The sequence below is a fragment of the Aulonocara stuartgranti genome (genome assembly GCF_965226115.1).
Source record: "Aulonocara stuartgranti genome assembly, chromosome: 2".
NCBI lineage: Eukaryota > Metazoa > Chordata > Actinopteri > Cichliformes > Cichlidae > Aulonocara > Aulonocara stuartgranti.
Window position 1 is genome coordinate 16,628,299 of NC_138940.1, and position 16,621 is coordinate 16,644,919.

At 46.5% G+C, this 16,621-nt stretch overlaps 1 protein-coding gene across 2 annotated transcripts; it reads left to right on the forward strand.

Annotated features, from left to right (window-relative positions):
* Positions 1–4,713: 4,713 nt before the first annotated feature.
* Positions 4,714–11,421, forward strand: lman2 (lectin, mannose-binding 2). 2 transcript variants are annotated; one of them, XM_082557333.1, is made up of 8 exons: positions 4,714–5,065; positions 6,934–7,052; positions 7,190–7,307; positions 7,904–7,983; positions 8,986–9,147; positions 9,249–9,363; positions 9,451–9,570; positions 9,737–11,421. In XM_082557333.1, exons 1-8 carry the CDS (start codon positions 4,930–4,932, stop codon positions 9,895–9,897), a joined length of 1,011 nt encoding a protein of 336 aa, XP_082413459.1. In that variant the 5' UTR covers positions 4,714–4,929; the 3' UTR covers positions 9,898–11,421. The 2 variants fall into 2 exon arrangements, with proteins under 2 accessions (XP_082413459.1, XP_082413458.1); XM_082557332.1 differs by lacking the exon at positions 7,904–7,983 and adding an exon at positions 7,764–7,846 and having other exon boundaries at positions 4,720–5,065.
* The last annotated feature ends 5,200 nt before the right edge of the window (positions 11,422–16,621 follow it).

Consider the following 16,621-nt stretch of genomic DNA (forward strand, 5'->3'; position numbering starts at 1 on the left):
TCTGTGGTCCTGTCACGTCCACACCATCCTCTCAGCCTCTGGCTCCGAACGATGCTTTTCGTAAGTCAGCGTACTGACACGGGCTGCAGAGACTTGCCTTTGGCCTTCAGAGGACTGCTGCGACAGCTCTGCTCCCATTACTTACACGGTTTACACGTGAGCTACAGATGTGTACAGCTGTGGTCTGAGACATCAGGAGTCCAGAGATAACCAAAGAGCAAAACTGAATTCATGTGTGCAGGAAACTTATGATCACTTTGCTCCTCAGACACTTTAACACAGTCGTGTCCGCTCCGCCTCTGCTTCAGGCTCGTCCTCGTCTGCAGAAGGTGAAGCTGCTCAGAGCTGGAAACAGGAAACTTAGAGGGTGATTCGTTTGATCTGTTTCACCTGCTTGCTGTGTGTCTGTGCACTAACATATGAGTTTTAAAGTCCATTCATTACTTTTCATGTTATAATGTTGGACACAAGATCTTCACTTTGATCCTGGTTTGTAGGAGAGGCTGAATCCACAGACCAGAAATAAACTAGATTATTGTTCAAATGATTGTTTTAATAATCTGTTGTGGGAAATCATATTTTTCATGTTTTTCTTTCTGCCCCCGGGTAATCTAAAGGGTCAGTCCACCCAAATCACTCAGCAATGCACCCGTTTGCTCGTTAACTTGGAACTGCAGGATTTTTAAAATGAATCAGAGTAATTGTGTTTGATCTCGGGGTGACAGGAATATATTACCAGTTTTTACACTGCCCTCTATTTCATCACCGATCTGTGGAAACGGATGTGTGAGATCTTGAATGAAGGGAGCAGTGTGCTAAAGTTTAACACGGAGAGTGAAACATGGAAATCAGCGGCATGTAAAAATGTGTTTTCCATAAATATTTGAGCTGTTTTCCTGTTTTGATTCAGCGCCCTCCTCTTCCTCCCCGCCGCTGCTCCTCGCTCGTTCACTTCACAAGGGCACGCCACTGAACCACAAAGCCATCTGGCTCCGTGTAATCTACTTCAGAACAGGCCGATCTGATGCAGTTTAGACAGATGTAGAATGGTCCAAATCAGACGAGGAAGCCAAACAACATGAGAGGGTCATTTCACAGAGAAACACAGCGAGCAGCCGTGGCCTCGGGGCTCAGATGCCAGCTTGTGACCAGAAGGTCGCCAATGAAATCCCCCAATCTGCACAAGATGGGAAAGGGGAGCGTCCAGTCCCAGAGGATGCTGCAGTGCAGAAATTAGCACTCGGATTAAAGTCAGAGGAAAAAAGAGGAACGCTTCGACTCAACTGTTTGACTGGCAGCAAGCGTGTGTGCAAACAGAAAAGACTGACACAGAGGAGAGACGAGTACAGAACGAGACTGAGCAGACTCCGTTCTGTTTCTGGCAGCATGCCAGAGGATTTCCAGGTCACCGCGTCTTCCACAGCGATGGGAGTATGATGAGAAATGAAGGTGAAGTAATAATCAGCATCCCCGCTGCTGTCTGGAGAAGTGATACCTCCAGACTGATGCTTGCATTCCTCAGAGATTTAACCTCTGAGGTCATGTGACATTCATACACAGAAAACCTTCATGTAGATTTTTACACCTGAGATCATTCAGAAAAAAATAAATAAATTACCAAAGTCCTGAATTCAGGGTGAAAACCAAGATCGTTCCTTTCCAAATGTCTGTCAGTGTCTGTGCTGACAGCGGGTACAGTCTACGCCAGGGGCCCCCAATCCCGGTGTCCTGCAGGTTTTAGATCTCACCCTGGGTCAACACACCTGAATCACAGGATTAGTTCTTTACTAGGCCTCTGGAGAACTTCAAGACATGTTAAGAAGGTAATTTATCCATTTAAATCAGCTGTGATGGATCAAGGACACATCTAAAACCTGCAGGACACCGGCCCTCGTGGACTGGGATTGGGGACCCCTGGTCTGCGCCCTCTCTGGCAGCCACATTTCTTTAAACAGTCAGTGAGGTGCTGGTTGTGTCTGACTGATGGGGAATTGCTGACTTTTGTTGTGTGCAGGTGTGTTGCTTGTGCAATACTGATGTGCAGAAAAGCTCCACACACTCAGCAACAGCCCAAAACGTTTTGGCTGATGGTGTGGAACCTCTAAACGCTGATGGGAAACTGTGTTTTTTTGGCTTACAGTTGAGCTGGAACGTTCAGACGTGACCTGTTGAAATCCTATTCCTCCACGGGGTATGCCTGCTCCCCACATTGTTTCAGTCCAATATAAACGGGGGCAGAGTGCTGTTAAACACCAGCTTCAATGTTTTTTGACAAACCGGTGAGTCACCAAGCAGCAGAGGAGCTGCCGTGGCATTTATGGTCTGATGGAGGTGGAGAGAGAGCCAGACAGAAAACTCTGAAGCTGGACTCCTCGTTTAATCGAGTTTGGTCTCACATTATGAGATGCTCTGCTTATGGGTGACTCAGGCAGACGTGCACTCAGATGACGGGCGTTTTTGATTTGATGGTGTTGCCCTTTTCTGTTTTCTTCAGTTGTCTGTATATGCTGTGATCTTATTCTCCTCCTAATTTCTGGTCATATATGTGCTGTTACTCTGGTACATGTTCATGTCAAATATAGCCGAGGTTTCTATTCAAACACAAAAAGATTCAAACGCAGGACACAGTCAAGAGATTTAAAGCTTTCATACTCAGGTCGAGTCTCCTCGCAGCAGGTGAGTTTCTCCTCATTTTCTCCAAGAAAGACTTCCAAGTTTCCAAGCAGGTGAGCAAGTGAAGGCAGGCAGGGTGAGACGGGGTAAGGCAGGTCACAATGAACAATCACCAACAGGTGTCCTGAGAGGAAGGAGGAGACGAGCAGGTAAGCACAGGACTCAGGTCTGCAAACACACAGGTAAGTTTTCACAGAGTAGTAAGCTGTACAGCAGCTCTCTAACTGTTAGAGAGCTGCTGGATTCCTCTCCTTAAATGGTGCATGTTGCTGCATGGGGATTGTTACTTTCAAATGTAATAGGCTACAGATTACTAGTTACTTTGTCAAAAAGCTAAATACTGGTGCACCTACATTCTGATTACTTTTCAAACAAATGAATTATCATGTTTTTGAGCTTGTTTGTTTAATTTTTTTTCCTCGGTGGAAATAAATTCCTGCACTGGTATATGATTATGATCCAGAAGGAGTCACTGCTAAAAGATGCTCCTGATCTTTGAGAACTTTCTTCTGCTCTCACCTTTTCTCACCTATCCCACCTGCTGATGTGAGCCCTGAAGGTTTACCCAGAATCCACTTTGTGAAGGTTCCTGCAGTGAATTATCTGAAACAGATTAAACATAACGCTGGCTTCTGCTCCACTACATCACAGACATGAAGCTGCTGCAGTGTATTCAGACCCTGATGGATCCATCACACTGATGATCACAGCTGCTCAGAGAACACAAACCAGCTTTAGTCTTCAGACTGGGACTCTTGCAGTAAAAATCATTTGGTTGTAGTTTTTTAAAAGTGTAGGTAAGTCAGAGTCATCTGTAGATGAATTAGGATTAATATTAATGTAATGTGTCTTTTACTATTATTCATCTGTTTGTTATTGATTGAATGTTTGTCTCATTCTCCCATTATATGCTGCTACACTATTTTATTCATTGCGCGACGTATGTCACTTGTATTGATAGGTATGTTATTTTTATTTTATTTTATTGTATTTTAGTTTATTGTATAGTATTTTATTCTATTCTATTCATGTGCACTCATTTTTTTCTTTTCTTTCCTCCTGCCGCAGTGAGCATGTTCATGACAAAAGAATTTCCCTCAGGATAAATAAAGTTCTTATCTTATCTTAAATGTGTTCTTCAGAACTGAAAATTTCACGTACCTATCATCTGTATGTAGTTGGAGTGCGTGTAAATATTCACAGTATGAATGTAACATTTGCATGGTTTCATTAAATACATTATACTTAGAGAGACTGCGGCACCCACGGTGTGGGATGGAGAGATTTCGCAGGTCTTTCCTCCCCACTGCTGTCAGACTCCATAATAAAGACTTTAACTGATCAAGCACACACATCCATACATATGCAATAATACTAAGTGCAATAATCCTTTCTGTCATCGTTGTATTTTTACTCAGTTGTATATAGTATTTGTATTTGTATTCTATTTTTATCTTATTGTATATTTATTTTATTTTATTCTACTGTATATAGTATTTTATTTTATTCTATTCTGTACAGTTGTGTACTGTATTTATTCTTATTGTATTCTAATTTTTGCCTCATAACTTTTGCACTGTCCACTCCTGCTGTGACAAAACAAATTTCCCACGTGTGGGACTAATAAAGGTTATCTTATCTTATCTTATCTTATCTTATAGAGTAAAGTTTCCATGAGGGGCACAGGGGGAAACTTATTCCAGATTTGACTGATATTGTTAATTACAACCAGTGGTTTGACAGAGTGTAATGGAAACGCACTAAAACTACAACTCTGTTCTTCTCTGTAAAGCTAAAATCGTCATTGTTTTCAGCCTGACTGAAGAATACAAACCTTCACATGACCGTAGTCTGTAATTAAATTCCGGCAGTCTGTCTCCATCTAGTGTACGAGTAATAGAAAAACAACTTCATCGCTGATTGGCTTAAATTGCGATGTGCTCGTTTCTGATTGGCTAGCAAAATCTTTACCGTCTACAAAAGCCTTCCGTATGGGAACGCGGACAGCTTAACGTTTCATCTTCGTCATTATATTTTATTGTATCTCACCAATCAAAGCCTTTGTACCTGTTTGGTTTTATATTTAATGAGTGCAAATTTCAAAGGATGGAGAATGACGCCGAACAATCGTCGGGGTGATTATAAATGTGGCATTTTGTTGTTTCAGTCCGGATGAGAACAGCGGACGGACCAGTTTATGGCGTTTAGAGGAAGAAGCTTGGCGGTGAGAGTTTCTCTCGGTGCTGTTCGGGTAAAATGGGAGGCTGCAGAGCGTTTCGGGGCTCAGCGTTGCTCTTCGTGCTGCTGGAGCTCTCTCTGGTCTGCTGTGACATCACGGACGGAAACGCGGAGCACCTGAAGCGGGAGCACTCGTTAACGAAGCCGTACCAAGGTAGGGGCGTTAGCCCGGGAGCTAACCCGCAGAATCGGGGACGTCTCCGCGGCTTCTCGGGCCCAGCGGAGGCTCCGAGCCGCCTGCATGTACACTCATCTTACACTGAATGTTTACGGGCTTTTAAAGACCGTGTGGCAGAGTGTCCTCCTGCGGGGTTAAAAGGCCCAAAACATTCGCTGGTGGGGAGCTGGAAGATCGATAGTTCCTGACAGGAAAACACACCAAATATGACTCACTTGTATCAGGAAGCTACACAGAGATTATTAAGTGATAGGCTGCAGTCAGCATGAACTAGTTTCTTCGCATCGCTAAGGTTAGAGATTTGCGCAAGTGAAGAAAATCAGTCCTACATATTTGTGTAATGGCGCACTGCGAGACATATCCTAGCATGTCTGCTTCATCGCATGAAAATATTAATATTCACAGAAACGGGAATAAATCGAAGATCGTCTCGGTGAATACTAAAATCGTTCTGCATGTCTGAGGCTGCTTTTAATCGAATAATTCGGACTTCACTGAAGAAAGTCTGCTGATATTTACTGGATCTGAGCATGTTCACGTGTGTACAGTATCTCTCTCTCACACACACTCACACACACACACACCAGTCTGTGGTCACTCAGGTTCATGTGCAGATTTATTCTCAGGCAGGATCGATCTTCTGGTGGGCAGGTGTAAGATGACAGGTGCTTTGAGTGCTCAGAGTAGCAGTGTCCTTTATAAGAAGCAGGAGACACCGAACTGCTTGTCAGAGCTGCTTCATGCTGATCTCCCTCCACATCTGAGTTTTTGCTTCAGCGGCTTTCCTGCAGCCACGCTTCATTTGGCCTGCCAGTATCTGTCAGCTGCCTCAGCAATGTACGAGAGGAACATGGTCCACTCAGACTCGCTGTCCTTCAGAATGCTGTTGAGGTTCTGCTGGCGCTGGGAATTGTACATCCTGAGGACCAGGACCTCTGCCAGATGCTCACAGTACACCCTGACTATGTATATGGGTATGAGCATCCTCCCCCACCACCTGATCCAACTCAGCACCAGGCAGTGATCAGGTGACAGGTCAGCTCCTTCCTTCAGCCAAGTGTCCAGAACATACGCCCCAGATCTGGTGATACGATTACAGAATCAATCACGGACCTGCAACGTAGGGCGCCCTGGTGCCACATGCACTTACGGACATGTTTAAACATGGTGTTCAGCACAGACACACCATTTTAGCAAACCGGTCCAGTGACAGATCGGGCTGTTCCTCCTGATCATACTGCTTCAGCGCACAGCTGCCCTTCAGGTGACAGATTCCAGAGCCCATGAAGTGCTCTAACATGAGTCAGACATGTTACAGCTGACCCCTACAGCGCCTCCTGCAGGCAGTGATGCTGCAACCGATTGATTAAATAAATAAATAATTCTGCATATCATCAGCAAACAGTTGATTTTCCTTTCCAAGTTTACCAGGCGCATGTTAGTTAGTTCTTCTACAAAATCAGCTCCACCCTCCCTGTTGAGCGTGTAAGGATGTCTGATTACAGAGTTCAACCAGGAGTCAAACCATGGGAGTAAAAAATTCACACATGGTGTAAGTGGCTCACAGAGTTCAAAAGAAGCTTTAAAAGTGCCTCGGTGTGAGTCCTCCAGATTAGATTGAACACTCTTTAATGTCATTATGCAAGTTTAACAACATTATGATTACATCTTAATCCAAGAGTGTAGCCACGCTGGTATGTGTAGTGTAGCCACATTATTAGTGAGCTTTAGAAGGTGTGAATGTTTGCTGAGTGTGAAACGGGTGTGACGGTATTGACACAGCAGCGAGTCTGTGTGCTTAACCTGCTCATGTGTGTCTGAGCGTTTGCCTGTTTTTCCCGCAGGTGTCGGCAGCAGCCCATCCAGCCAGTGGGATTTCTCCGGAAGCACTTTGGTGACGAGCTCGTACGTCCGCCTGACTCCAGATGAGAGGAGCAAGCAGGGATCCATCTGGAACACCGTGGTGAGGCGAGGCGCGATCACAGAGAATCATTTAAAGTTAAAAATGTCCCCTCTCTGTGGCTGAAGCCTCCTCGCTGAGACGAGGAGTTGTAGGCTTCGACTCAGTAGCGTCTAACCCTCGGCTCGTCTCTGTGTTAGCCTTGTTACCTGAAGGACTGGGAGATGCACGTGCAGTTTAAAATCCACGGCTCGGGGAAGAAGAATCTCCACGGTGACGGCATCGCTCTCTGGTACACGAAGGACAGGCTGCACTCAGGTAACACCGGGTCTTCGCTGCGAAGGTCCGGCTGGTGTGAAGGAGCTTCATATAGAGTTTGGATTTACCCAGAATTCTCTGCTGCAACCAAACTGAGGCCTAAGAAGGCAAAGTGTAGATACTGAGCAGCCTAACCTCCCTGAAGGTGGAGCTCTTTCTCTTTGTATACGACATAACCCAGCATAGTCGTTCGAGTCGGGCTTTGCGGCGTGTTCGCGGTGAGTAAACGTATCCCTACATGCAGCTCTGTGAGGCTGAGGTACTGCGGGCCCCTTCTCGCCGGTTAACCGCTTCATGGTCAGGAGGAAAAAGCATGTAAAGTGTTGCAGCTCAGAAGGACAGCTGTAAATCCAAACCTGTGTGTGTGTGTCACTCCATACGTGTCTGTCATCTCATCACTGCTGACCTCACATAGTGTCTCGCTCACGTCTCGCCTCATCTCTGCCTCCATCCTAGGCCCTGTGTTTGGAAACCAGGATCAGTTTCTTGGCCTGGCTATTTTTTTGGATACCTTCCGCAATGACCTCCATGGGATGGATGTAAGTGTGTGTGCGTGCATGTGTGCCGAAGTGACTGACCAGCTTGTTTCTTTGCAGGGCCCGTGTTTTCCAACAGCGCCGTCTTCCACGGGCTTGCCGTCTTTATAGATACTTACTCTAACGATGATGCGACAGATGTGAGTGGCTGCAGGTTTTCCCCGTCAGCATGCTGTCTCAGTGCACAGTCTGTCTCCTCGTTGTGAAACGCTGCAGGCCTGTTGAAGTAGACCTATTCGCCGTCCTCCTTTTCAAGTCTGATTGGCCGGGGTGGGGTGGGGCTATAATGACATCTCCCCTCTATGACATCACACGGGATTACTTGTGCATACACCGACCTTATCGTTAGGAACTCTGTTCATGTTTAATATTGAAAAGAAGATATGACAGGACATAAGGAGAAGCAGAAAAGGTCCACTTCAGCATCAGTGACAGAATATTTGTTTGTTGTTGTGTCACCTTATCGCTGTTCTGTGTCCCTCACATAGAAAAGGCCCCGGTTTAAATAGAAATACAGTTAACAGCCATAGAGAGTCTGCAAATGTCTGAAATACAGTAAATTACATTTTTAGAACTAAATGTCTTTGATATATCTTAAATTGGACTGGATTACGATGCTAATACTGATGTTTTAGACAGTGTGTGTGTGTGTGTGTGTATTGATCAGACCAAATCGATAACAATCTGAGCTTTGCAGCCCGGTCAGTGTTTGAAATCTTTCTCTGATTTTTAAAAAACAGTCATGAAATGCTTCACAGAGGGAGCAATAAAAAAGAAACTGCTTGTGTGGGGTCAAAATGAACGCAGAAGAAGCAGGAAGACGACACAGAACGCAACCCTAATCTGAACAGCTTTCAGAGCTAATGTTGGGAATGCCCTTAGTGGGCAACTCGGGCCTCGAGGCAAGGAGAGAAAAAGCACTCGAGTGTTTAATGAGACCTTTACCCTCGCCAGAGCTCAAACGCTCAGCAGGAAGTGAACATCACTGTAACCGCAACCAACCGCCATCGCGATTTGTGCCGATTACCTCAAATGTGTCATGTGGACATGTTTTGTTTTTATGTGATGTATTTGTTGGTCTTGTCGAAGCGTGTAACGCCTGTGTAGGACTCGTGTACTGATCATTTCCTGTCCGCCGCCAGCGCTCTTTCCCGTACATTTCAGCCATGGTGAACAACGGCTCTGTGAGTTACGACCACGGGAAAGACGGCCGCTCGTCTGAGCTGGGAGGCTGCTCTGCCGAGATCAGGAACCGTGATCACGACACGTACCTCGCCATCCGCTACTCCAAAGGGCGACTGACGGTAAGTGGCCGCACCTTCGGTTTCTGCTGCGACTGCAGTTTGAGGTGGAGCGTTTGCAGTGTTTTTACCTTTGGTCCTGCCTCCCCTCTGTAACCCGGCAGGTGATGGTAGACGTGGACGACAAGAACGAGTGGAAGGAGTGCATCGACATCGGCGGAGTTCGTCTTCCCACGGGATATTTCTTTGGGGCTTCGGCAGCTACGGGCGACCTGTCGGGTAGGTCTGAGCTGCCGGCGAAGGAGGAATACTGATTGTTAAAATCGCATTCTTAAACCTCGAAGTGTTTTCACCGACTCTTCACAGATAACCATGACATCATCTCCATGAAGCTCTACCAGCTGATGGTGGAACACACGGCTGAAGAGGAGAACCTGGACTGGACGAAGATCGAGCCCAGCGTCAGCCTCCTCAAATCCCCTAAAGGTAGATTCAAATACCCAAAACTTTATTTAGAATAAAGTGCTTCAGAGTGTTTCAGCAGGGCTACAAGTGGGAGGGATGTTTCTCAGACTTTTAAAATATTCCAGTTAAAAGCACAGTTAAAACCAGATGGAGTAAACTGATGGTGGATGTTCTTCCTGCTTCTCAGACAACATCGATGATCCCACCGGAAACTTCCGCGGCACGCCTCTCACCGGCTGGAAGGTGTTCCTGCTGCTGCTCTGTGCCCTGCTGGGGATCGTGGTGTGCGCCGTGGTGGGAGCTGTGGTTTTTCAGAGGAGACAGGAGAGGAACAAAAGGTTTTACTGAGGAGGAGGAGGAGGCAGCAGAGGAGGACGAGACTGGTGTTCTTACTGGAGAGGAATAAACTGTTTCCTGATCATGGATTGAGCACTTAATGTGAATTTGTTTTCTACAGATGGTCTGAATGTTTGTATCTGTGAAGCACTGCGGGGGGGAGGTGATGATTGCAGGGTTCGATTTCCTTTCATTGACAAACTTTTGGGGGGGTTTTCTTAAAGAGAGTGTTACGCCTGCTTTTTGTTGATCAGGTGTGTTCTGCTGCAGAGAACGTGAACGTGGCTTTGATCCATGAAGATGGTTTCTTATTACAGAGGAGAGCTGGTGCTGGTTTAGTGCCGACATGTGAGGAACAAACTCGTGTAAAGAAGTCATCACAGCCAACGGGAAGGCTTCAGATTATAGTCGGAGCCTCGGGCTGCGGTCCAACAGTTCAGACATCCCTCATTTGTTTGGTTTTGCTGGACGTTAAACGTGACGAGTCTGACCGCTCCCACTCAGCCTGCTTCACAGCGATGGTGGATGGTGTTAACGTGGGTCTGCTGTGGAGACGAGAGGATCATCTTACACACATCCACATCACGTCCGTTATGTTAGGGTCAGTTTCTCGTGTTATGTTCTGCCGCAGACACGTATCAGCCTTGTAGTCGTCTCCTAGGTCTCCTCTGCCGAAGGAGGTGAAAAAGGACGCTTAGAAGCTCCTTTCCTTAGTGCTGGTGGGATTCAGCGGCTCTGGTTGTGCCTGCAGCCTTCAGGAAGTTAGAGACTCATGAGGGAATAGAAGGGACTCTTTGGCCGCGGCCTGATCGATTTGATTCGTCGTTGTTTTATCCATCCAATCAGAATCATTCAGTTCAATCCAGGATTTCCTGAAAGTGTTTTTTTTTTTTTTTTTATTTCAGAGAACAACTTTGTGTGTGTCTGTCTGTCTGTCTCTGCTCTGCTCTGATCAGTCTCCAGCCTGTCGACGCCCCCTGGTTTACTCGATGGCGTCTGTGAAGCTTCGTTCTGATGGTTAGCTGACGGTTTAGTTTAACGTCAGAGGAAACTGATAAGCTTGCCTAAGAATAAAATATTTACTGGACTCTGCTCATCGCTCATGACATAAACACGTCAGGCTGTACAAACTTTAAGGGGACGGCGAGCAGCTCGGAGGGATAGTGCGGTCACTTCCTGTTTTAACTGAAGTAGACATCGTCTACGATGGTAAAGTTCACAGCGAGTTGAAACATTAGAAACATTAAAGCTGTTTGTGTGTTTGTGGAGAGCAGCCATTGTCAGAGTTCACATAGAGTACGGCCTTCTGTCTTCAGTTTATGTGACGGGGTGTTTGAATCCTGCTCGGAGAACAAGTGTGAATAATAACTGATCATTTCTTATTTTCTCCTTTTTGTTCGTTTGGGTTTTTGCTTTGCTCACGTTTTTCTGTCATCTTTCATTCAAAGCGTTTTTATTGATTTGGTTTTTCTGCAGAGACAGTAAACTCTCCTCTCGTCACAAATAATATACTGAAATAAAAAAAATTAACCGTGAGACTGTTTGTGATTATTCCACGTCTATGACATCATTACTTTACACTCTGCTGATAGTAAAGCATCCCCCTGCCTGCAGCTCCACCCTCTCTCCTCCGCACATGCTCAGACCCTCTGATCCTGCTCACTAGAGTTGGATGTCTCCAGACCACTTTTACGTGGTCTTGGTCTCGGATCCCTCGGTCTTGTCTCTGTCTTGCTGTCTCAGATCGACATCGTGGAGATTTGGAGTCAACAGTATCCATGACACACAACGTAACGTCCGATAATGTGTCATGCGCATAAGCATCAGCTCTGAGCCGTGCTTAGAGAGTGCTTGTAGTGAATCGGAAGAGTCGACTCCCATTGAGCGAGAGCCGGCTCCTCACTTGATTTCCTTTCGCTGCTCAGCTCTCACACAGTGGCTCAGCTATGCTCCAATCCCTCCATATCGTGGCCAATCACATGCGAGGATATAGGATAATATCATTATGTGAAAAACAGAGGGTGAGAGACGCGACAGTCAAGTGGAGCGTGCGTCTGTCCTCTCAGTAAGTGAGTGAGACAGTAGACAGCGGTGAGGAGGGCTGTGCGAGTGCATCTCAAAAACATATAAATTTATGTTTTTGATATGCCTGACACCTGTAAATGAAGCAGCATCTGGCTGCAGTTTAAAGACTTGTCTCGGTCTCGTCTCGACTTTGTCTTGGTCTTGACTCGGTCTGTCTTGTCTTGGTCTCGATACCCTCTGGTCTTGGTTTAGGCGGTCTTGACTACAAGTCTACTGCTCACTGAACATCTCAGCCTCCGCCATCTCCAACCCTCACAGCAGGTCTCACCTCCACATTTAACACTTCTCTTTCTGTCATAAATCACACCTGACACTCATCTCCTGCACTTTCTCCGCCTCTCTGTGGATGTGTTGACCCCGGGTATTTAAACTCCACCCACCGTCACTACCTCCACCTGCGCCCCTGCTCTCACAGCGGTTCAGTTTTGGGTTGTTTTGTTTATTCAGATTGAATTTAAAGAAATCAAAAGTTCAAACATTTTTGTCCGTGATTAGTTATTTTCAGAATAAAAGCAAGTTCGTTACTAAAAAGTTTTTCATATAAATCCAGAAGCTTTGGTTTCCTGCACAGGAAAACTTTCTTGTGTTTAGACAAACCTCGGGATGGGCTCAGTTTAACCTTCAAAGAAGTTTAAATTAAACGTCTTTTATTTGCAGCACCGGCTTCTCTCCGTGCTTTCTTCAAAGATCGCCAGCTTTGTGCTGGAAATCTGAGGATTCGGGAAATTGTTTTAGGTCAGCACTTCAGGCTGTGTTCATGATAACCACATGAGACGTGGCTTAATGTGTTTGCCCCTTCCCTGACATGACGGTGAACGAGGTTGTTCCTCCTGTTAGCTCTGCTCTCCTCGTCCTTTACGTGAATCTTACACGAGGTCATATGAACACCATCAACGGGTCCAATGAAGAGCGCCGCTTTATCTCGTTTAGTTTTAATAAATGCTGGAAACCAAAATTGTAACTGAAGTGAAATTGAATTGTTTCTATTATCTGTCTTCATGATGTTGAAGTCAAAAATGCAGTGAAACATCTTTCCAAATTATTTTTATATGAATAAAATCTTTTTGATAAATATGGCAGGGATAGACGCCCCCCCCCCCCAAGTGGAAGACTAAACTGTCGCATTAACAGCAGGTGGCAGCACACGCCAGGGGCGAGCAGGACTTACTGGGAATAAATGAGTAACGAAAGCTGTTCAGTCACAGCCTCAGGATCAGGAAGCACCAGCAGAGGACGTCTTTCCTCTGTTTGGGGCTCTGGGATGTGCTCAGAGCAGCAACGCCTAAAGCTGCGAGGCTCTGTGCTCGTCCATGTGTAACCGGTGTGATTCTGCGTTGTGTCTGATAAAAAAGGTAAAAGAAAGAAAGACCTCCAAGTAAATAATTTGCCCACTCCAGCTCCTCTCCCACAGGGGAATTGTAGAAAAAGGGGAGAGGCAAAAGGGGTACACTGTATTTATAGTATTGCACCAAAGAAGAAGAAAAGAATGAGGAGGGGCTCTAACTGATAATGAACACAACTACAGGCTTGGAGGTCCTAAAAGTCAGGTATAAAAGGAGAAGTTTGGGGGTTTAGAACACATTTTGTGTAATTATAACAATGTTATTTATGACTCTGTTACATTCACCCCCCAAGAATTACACAAAATCCTAAAGGGTACACCAAAAAAAATATATAAACCCACAATAACAGATACAGTGGCCTCAAACAAATTCACATCACATATACAATGAATTAGATCAGCAACATAGCTTCCTCCAAGGAGGATAAGAGACCTGAGACCTGCTCGGCGCCTAGCAAGATCCCAGGACTTTCTATAGACAAAATGAGGTGCCATTTACACCACACAAAACAGGCCATAATATCTATGGGCGTCACTATCAGACTGCACAGACTGACAAAATACAATGAACTCTGTGCCTGTATTATTCTTTTCCAAAAACAATAGCAATTAAAAACATACAGAAATAAGCAAATTCACACATCAATAACCGCTGCTTGAACAGGTTCAACACCAAGGAGTGTTTCAAGTTGAGCCATTGATTCAATCAAGCGACGAACTGGTTTAATGATTCTACCAAAACGTGTGGTAAGTCCTTGATCCACGTCCACATTTTTGGGTTCAAGAGAATGAAAAGTGTGGGACGGGAAAGCAGCAGGGGAGCCTGGGGAGGCTCCATCACCAGCCAGCCCACCAAGATCAGAAACACCCATTATGGGAGGGGTCCCATGAACGCCATCTTCGACCGGGTCAGCGGCAGATTGCTGATGGATCCATGATAGTGTGCGGTCATCACACTCGCCAATGCTGGAGACGGAATCCACAGTCCAGGTGGCAGGAGGTACAGCTCCTGTGCCCCCAAAAGATGTCACAGACCCATCCAGGTCAGACTCAGCGGGGCCACTGACAACGCTCACAGCAGGATGTGCAGCATCGTCATTCAGTGTTGTGTCCAAGGGCAAAAAGTTAACTTGAAGGAGCAGGTTGCGATGCACCACACGCTCATGACCTTCTTTGTCTCTCATATGGCAGATGTGAAGAGCAGGATCCAAGTCAACTACCGTGTACACAACAGGTTCCCATTTGTCAGAGAGCTTCCTTTTTCCTCTGACTCCCTTGTTTGCCAACAACACCTGGTCCCCTAGTGAAAGAGGCAGACCCTTCACTTTTCTGTTGTACTGGTCAGACTGGTGTCTCTGCTCCATTGTGCTGTGTTCCTGGGCTCGGAGCATGGCAGAGCGCAGGTCATCCATCAGTGACTTGACATAGGTATCATAGTCACAAATGGTGTCATCATGAAGGACATCCCGAAACATGAGGTCAACTGGCAACCTTGGCACCCTCCCAAACATCAGGTAGAATGGCGCAAAGCCGGTGGTCTCGTGTGCCGTACAGTTATACACAAACGTCATGGACTGTATCATCTGCGGCCATTTCTGCTTACATCTGGGGGGGAGGGACCGTAACATGTTTCCAAGGGTGCGATTAAATCTCTCTGTGGTACCATTACCCATGGGGTGGTATGGTGAAGTGTGGGATTTGGCAACGCCACCCAAAACCAGAAGCTCTGCAAGCAGCTCACTCTCAAAACTAGCTCCCTGGTCAGAGTGAATGCGCTGAGGGAAGCCATACACACAGAAGAATCCATCCCAGAGCTTTTTAGCGACTCTCTTAGCTGTCTGATCCTGGCATTGGAATGCATGTGCTAATTTTGTGAAGTGGTCAGTAATCACAAGGACATCCACAGACTTGTTGTTGCTGTCCTCAGCTGACCAGAAGTCAATGCACACAAGTTCCAGTGGAGCACAGGTCTTAATGCTTTCCAACGGGGCCCTAGCTGCTGGCTCTGGGGTCTTGCTGAGAACACACCTGCGGCAATTTCTCACATGACCGCGCACATCCTTCTCCATATCATACCAGAAAAAACGCTGACGAGCCAAGGAGAGTGTGCGAGGTTGACCTTGATGACCAGCATTGTCGTGTATGCCAGACAGCACCACTTGTTTTAGGGAGTCAGGTACCACAAACTGGAATCTCTTGTGTTTGGTCAGTGGGTCCCTCACGACTCTGTAGAGGACACCATTGAGGAATGTGAGCTTATCCCATTGTTTCAGGAGCCGCAACGTATGTTGGTTCTCATGACAGCGCTCACGTCTGGAGGGTCTGCGCTTACGCTCAACATAGCGGGCTACTCTGGAGATCACAGGATCCCCTGTTTGATGAGACAGGAGATCAGCACGGGACAGCGCATGAGTAACATCACAGTCAGGTGGACTGATGGAGGTTAGGTGACCAGCGAGGGATGTTGCACGCTGGCGAGAAGCAGACTCCCACTCACAGAGCGAAGACATGAGAGAAGACACGTCATCAGTTGACAGAGACACATCAAGCACAGCAGAGGGTGGAGCACTGCGTATCGATTGAGGTTGACAGGTCAAACGGAAGGCATCTTGGACACTGGCATCTTTCACACCACTGACTTGCTCTAGCAGCTCAAAGTAGGGCTCCGACAGGAGCCGCTGGGCCAACGGCCTCACAAACGGTTCCCTGCTCAGGGTGTCTGCCACAATGTTCAGCTTTCCAGGAACATATTTGATCTCAAAGCAGTATGGTGCAAGCTTAGAGACCCAACGCTGTTCACAGGCATCCAGCTTTGGCTTAGTCAGAATGTATGTGAGAGGATTGTTATCAGTCCAGACAGTGAACCGATGACCCTTGAGCCAGTGGCTGAACTTATCGCACACAGCCCACTTCAGAGCCAAAAATTCGAGCCGGTGTGCTGGGTATTTGGCCTGACTGCGGCTGAGAGACTTACTAGCAAAGGCTATAGGTCTTGCTCTCTCCTCACCAGCTGGCACCTGGGATAAGACAGCACCCAGCCCATCCATGGAAGCGTCAGTTGAAAGGATGAATGGCCTCTCAAAATCAGGATGTGCCAGCACCGCACAGCTGAGGAGTGCACCTTTGAGTCCCTCAAATGCTTTCTCACAAGCAGGAGTCCAATCTTGAGGGGTGAGCTTGCGAAAAGTTCCAGGTTTCCGACTCCCATGGCAGCCTTTAGTCCTCTTCTGACCGGCAGTTAGAGCAAAGAGTGGCTTCGCAATACGAGAGCACCCTGGAATAAAATGCTGGTAAAACATCACCATGCCA

Bases quoted from the DNA above. Each gene is read 5' to 3' on its own strand.
- lman2 (XM_082557332.1), top strand. From the start codon at position 4,930: ATGGGAGGCTGCAGAGCGTTTCGGGGCTCAGCGTTGCTCTTCGTGCTG. The intron at 7,308-7,763 runs GTAACACCGGGT...CCTCCATCCTAG, and splicing joins GAAGGACAGGCTGCACTCAG to GCCCTGTGTTTGGAAACCAG. The intron at 9,148-9,248 runs GTAAGTGGCCGC...GTAACCCGGCAG, and splicing joins ACTCCAAAGGGCGACTGACG to GTGATGGTAGACGTGGACGA.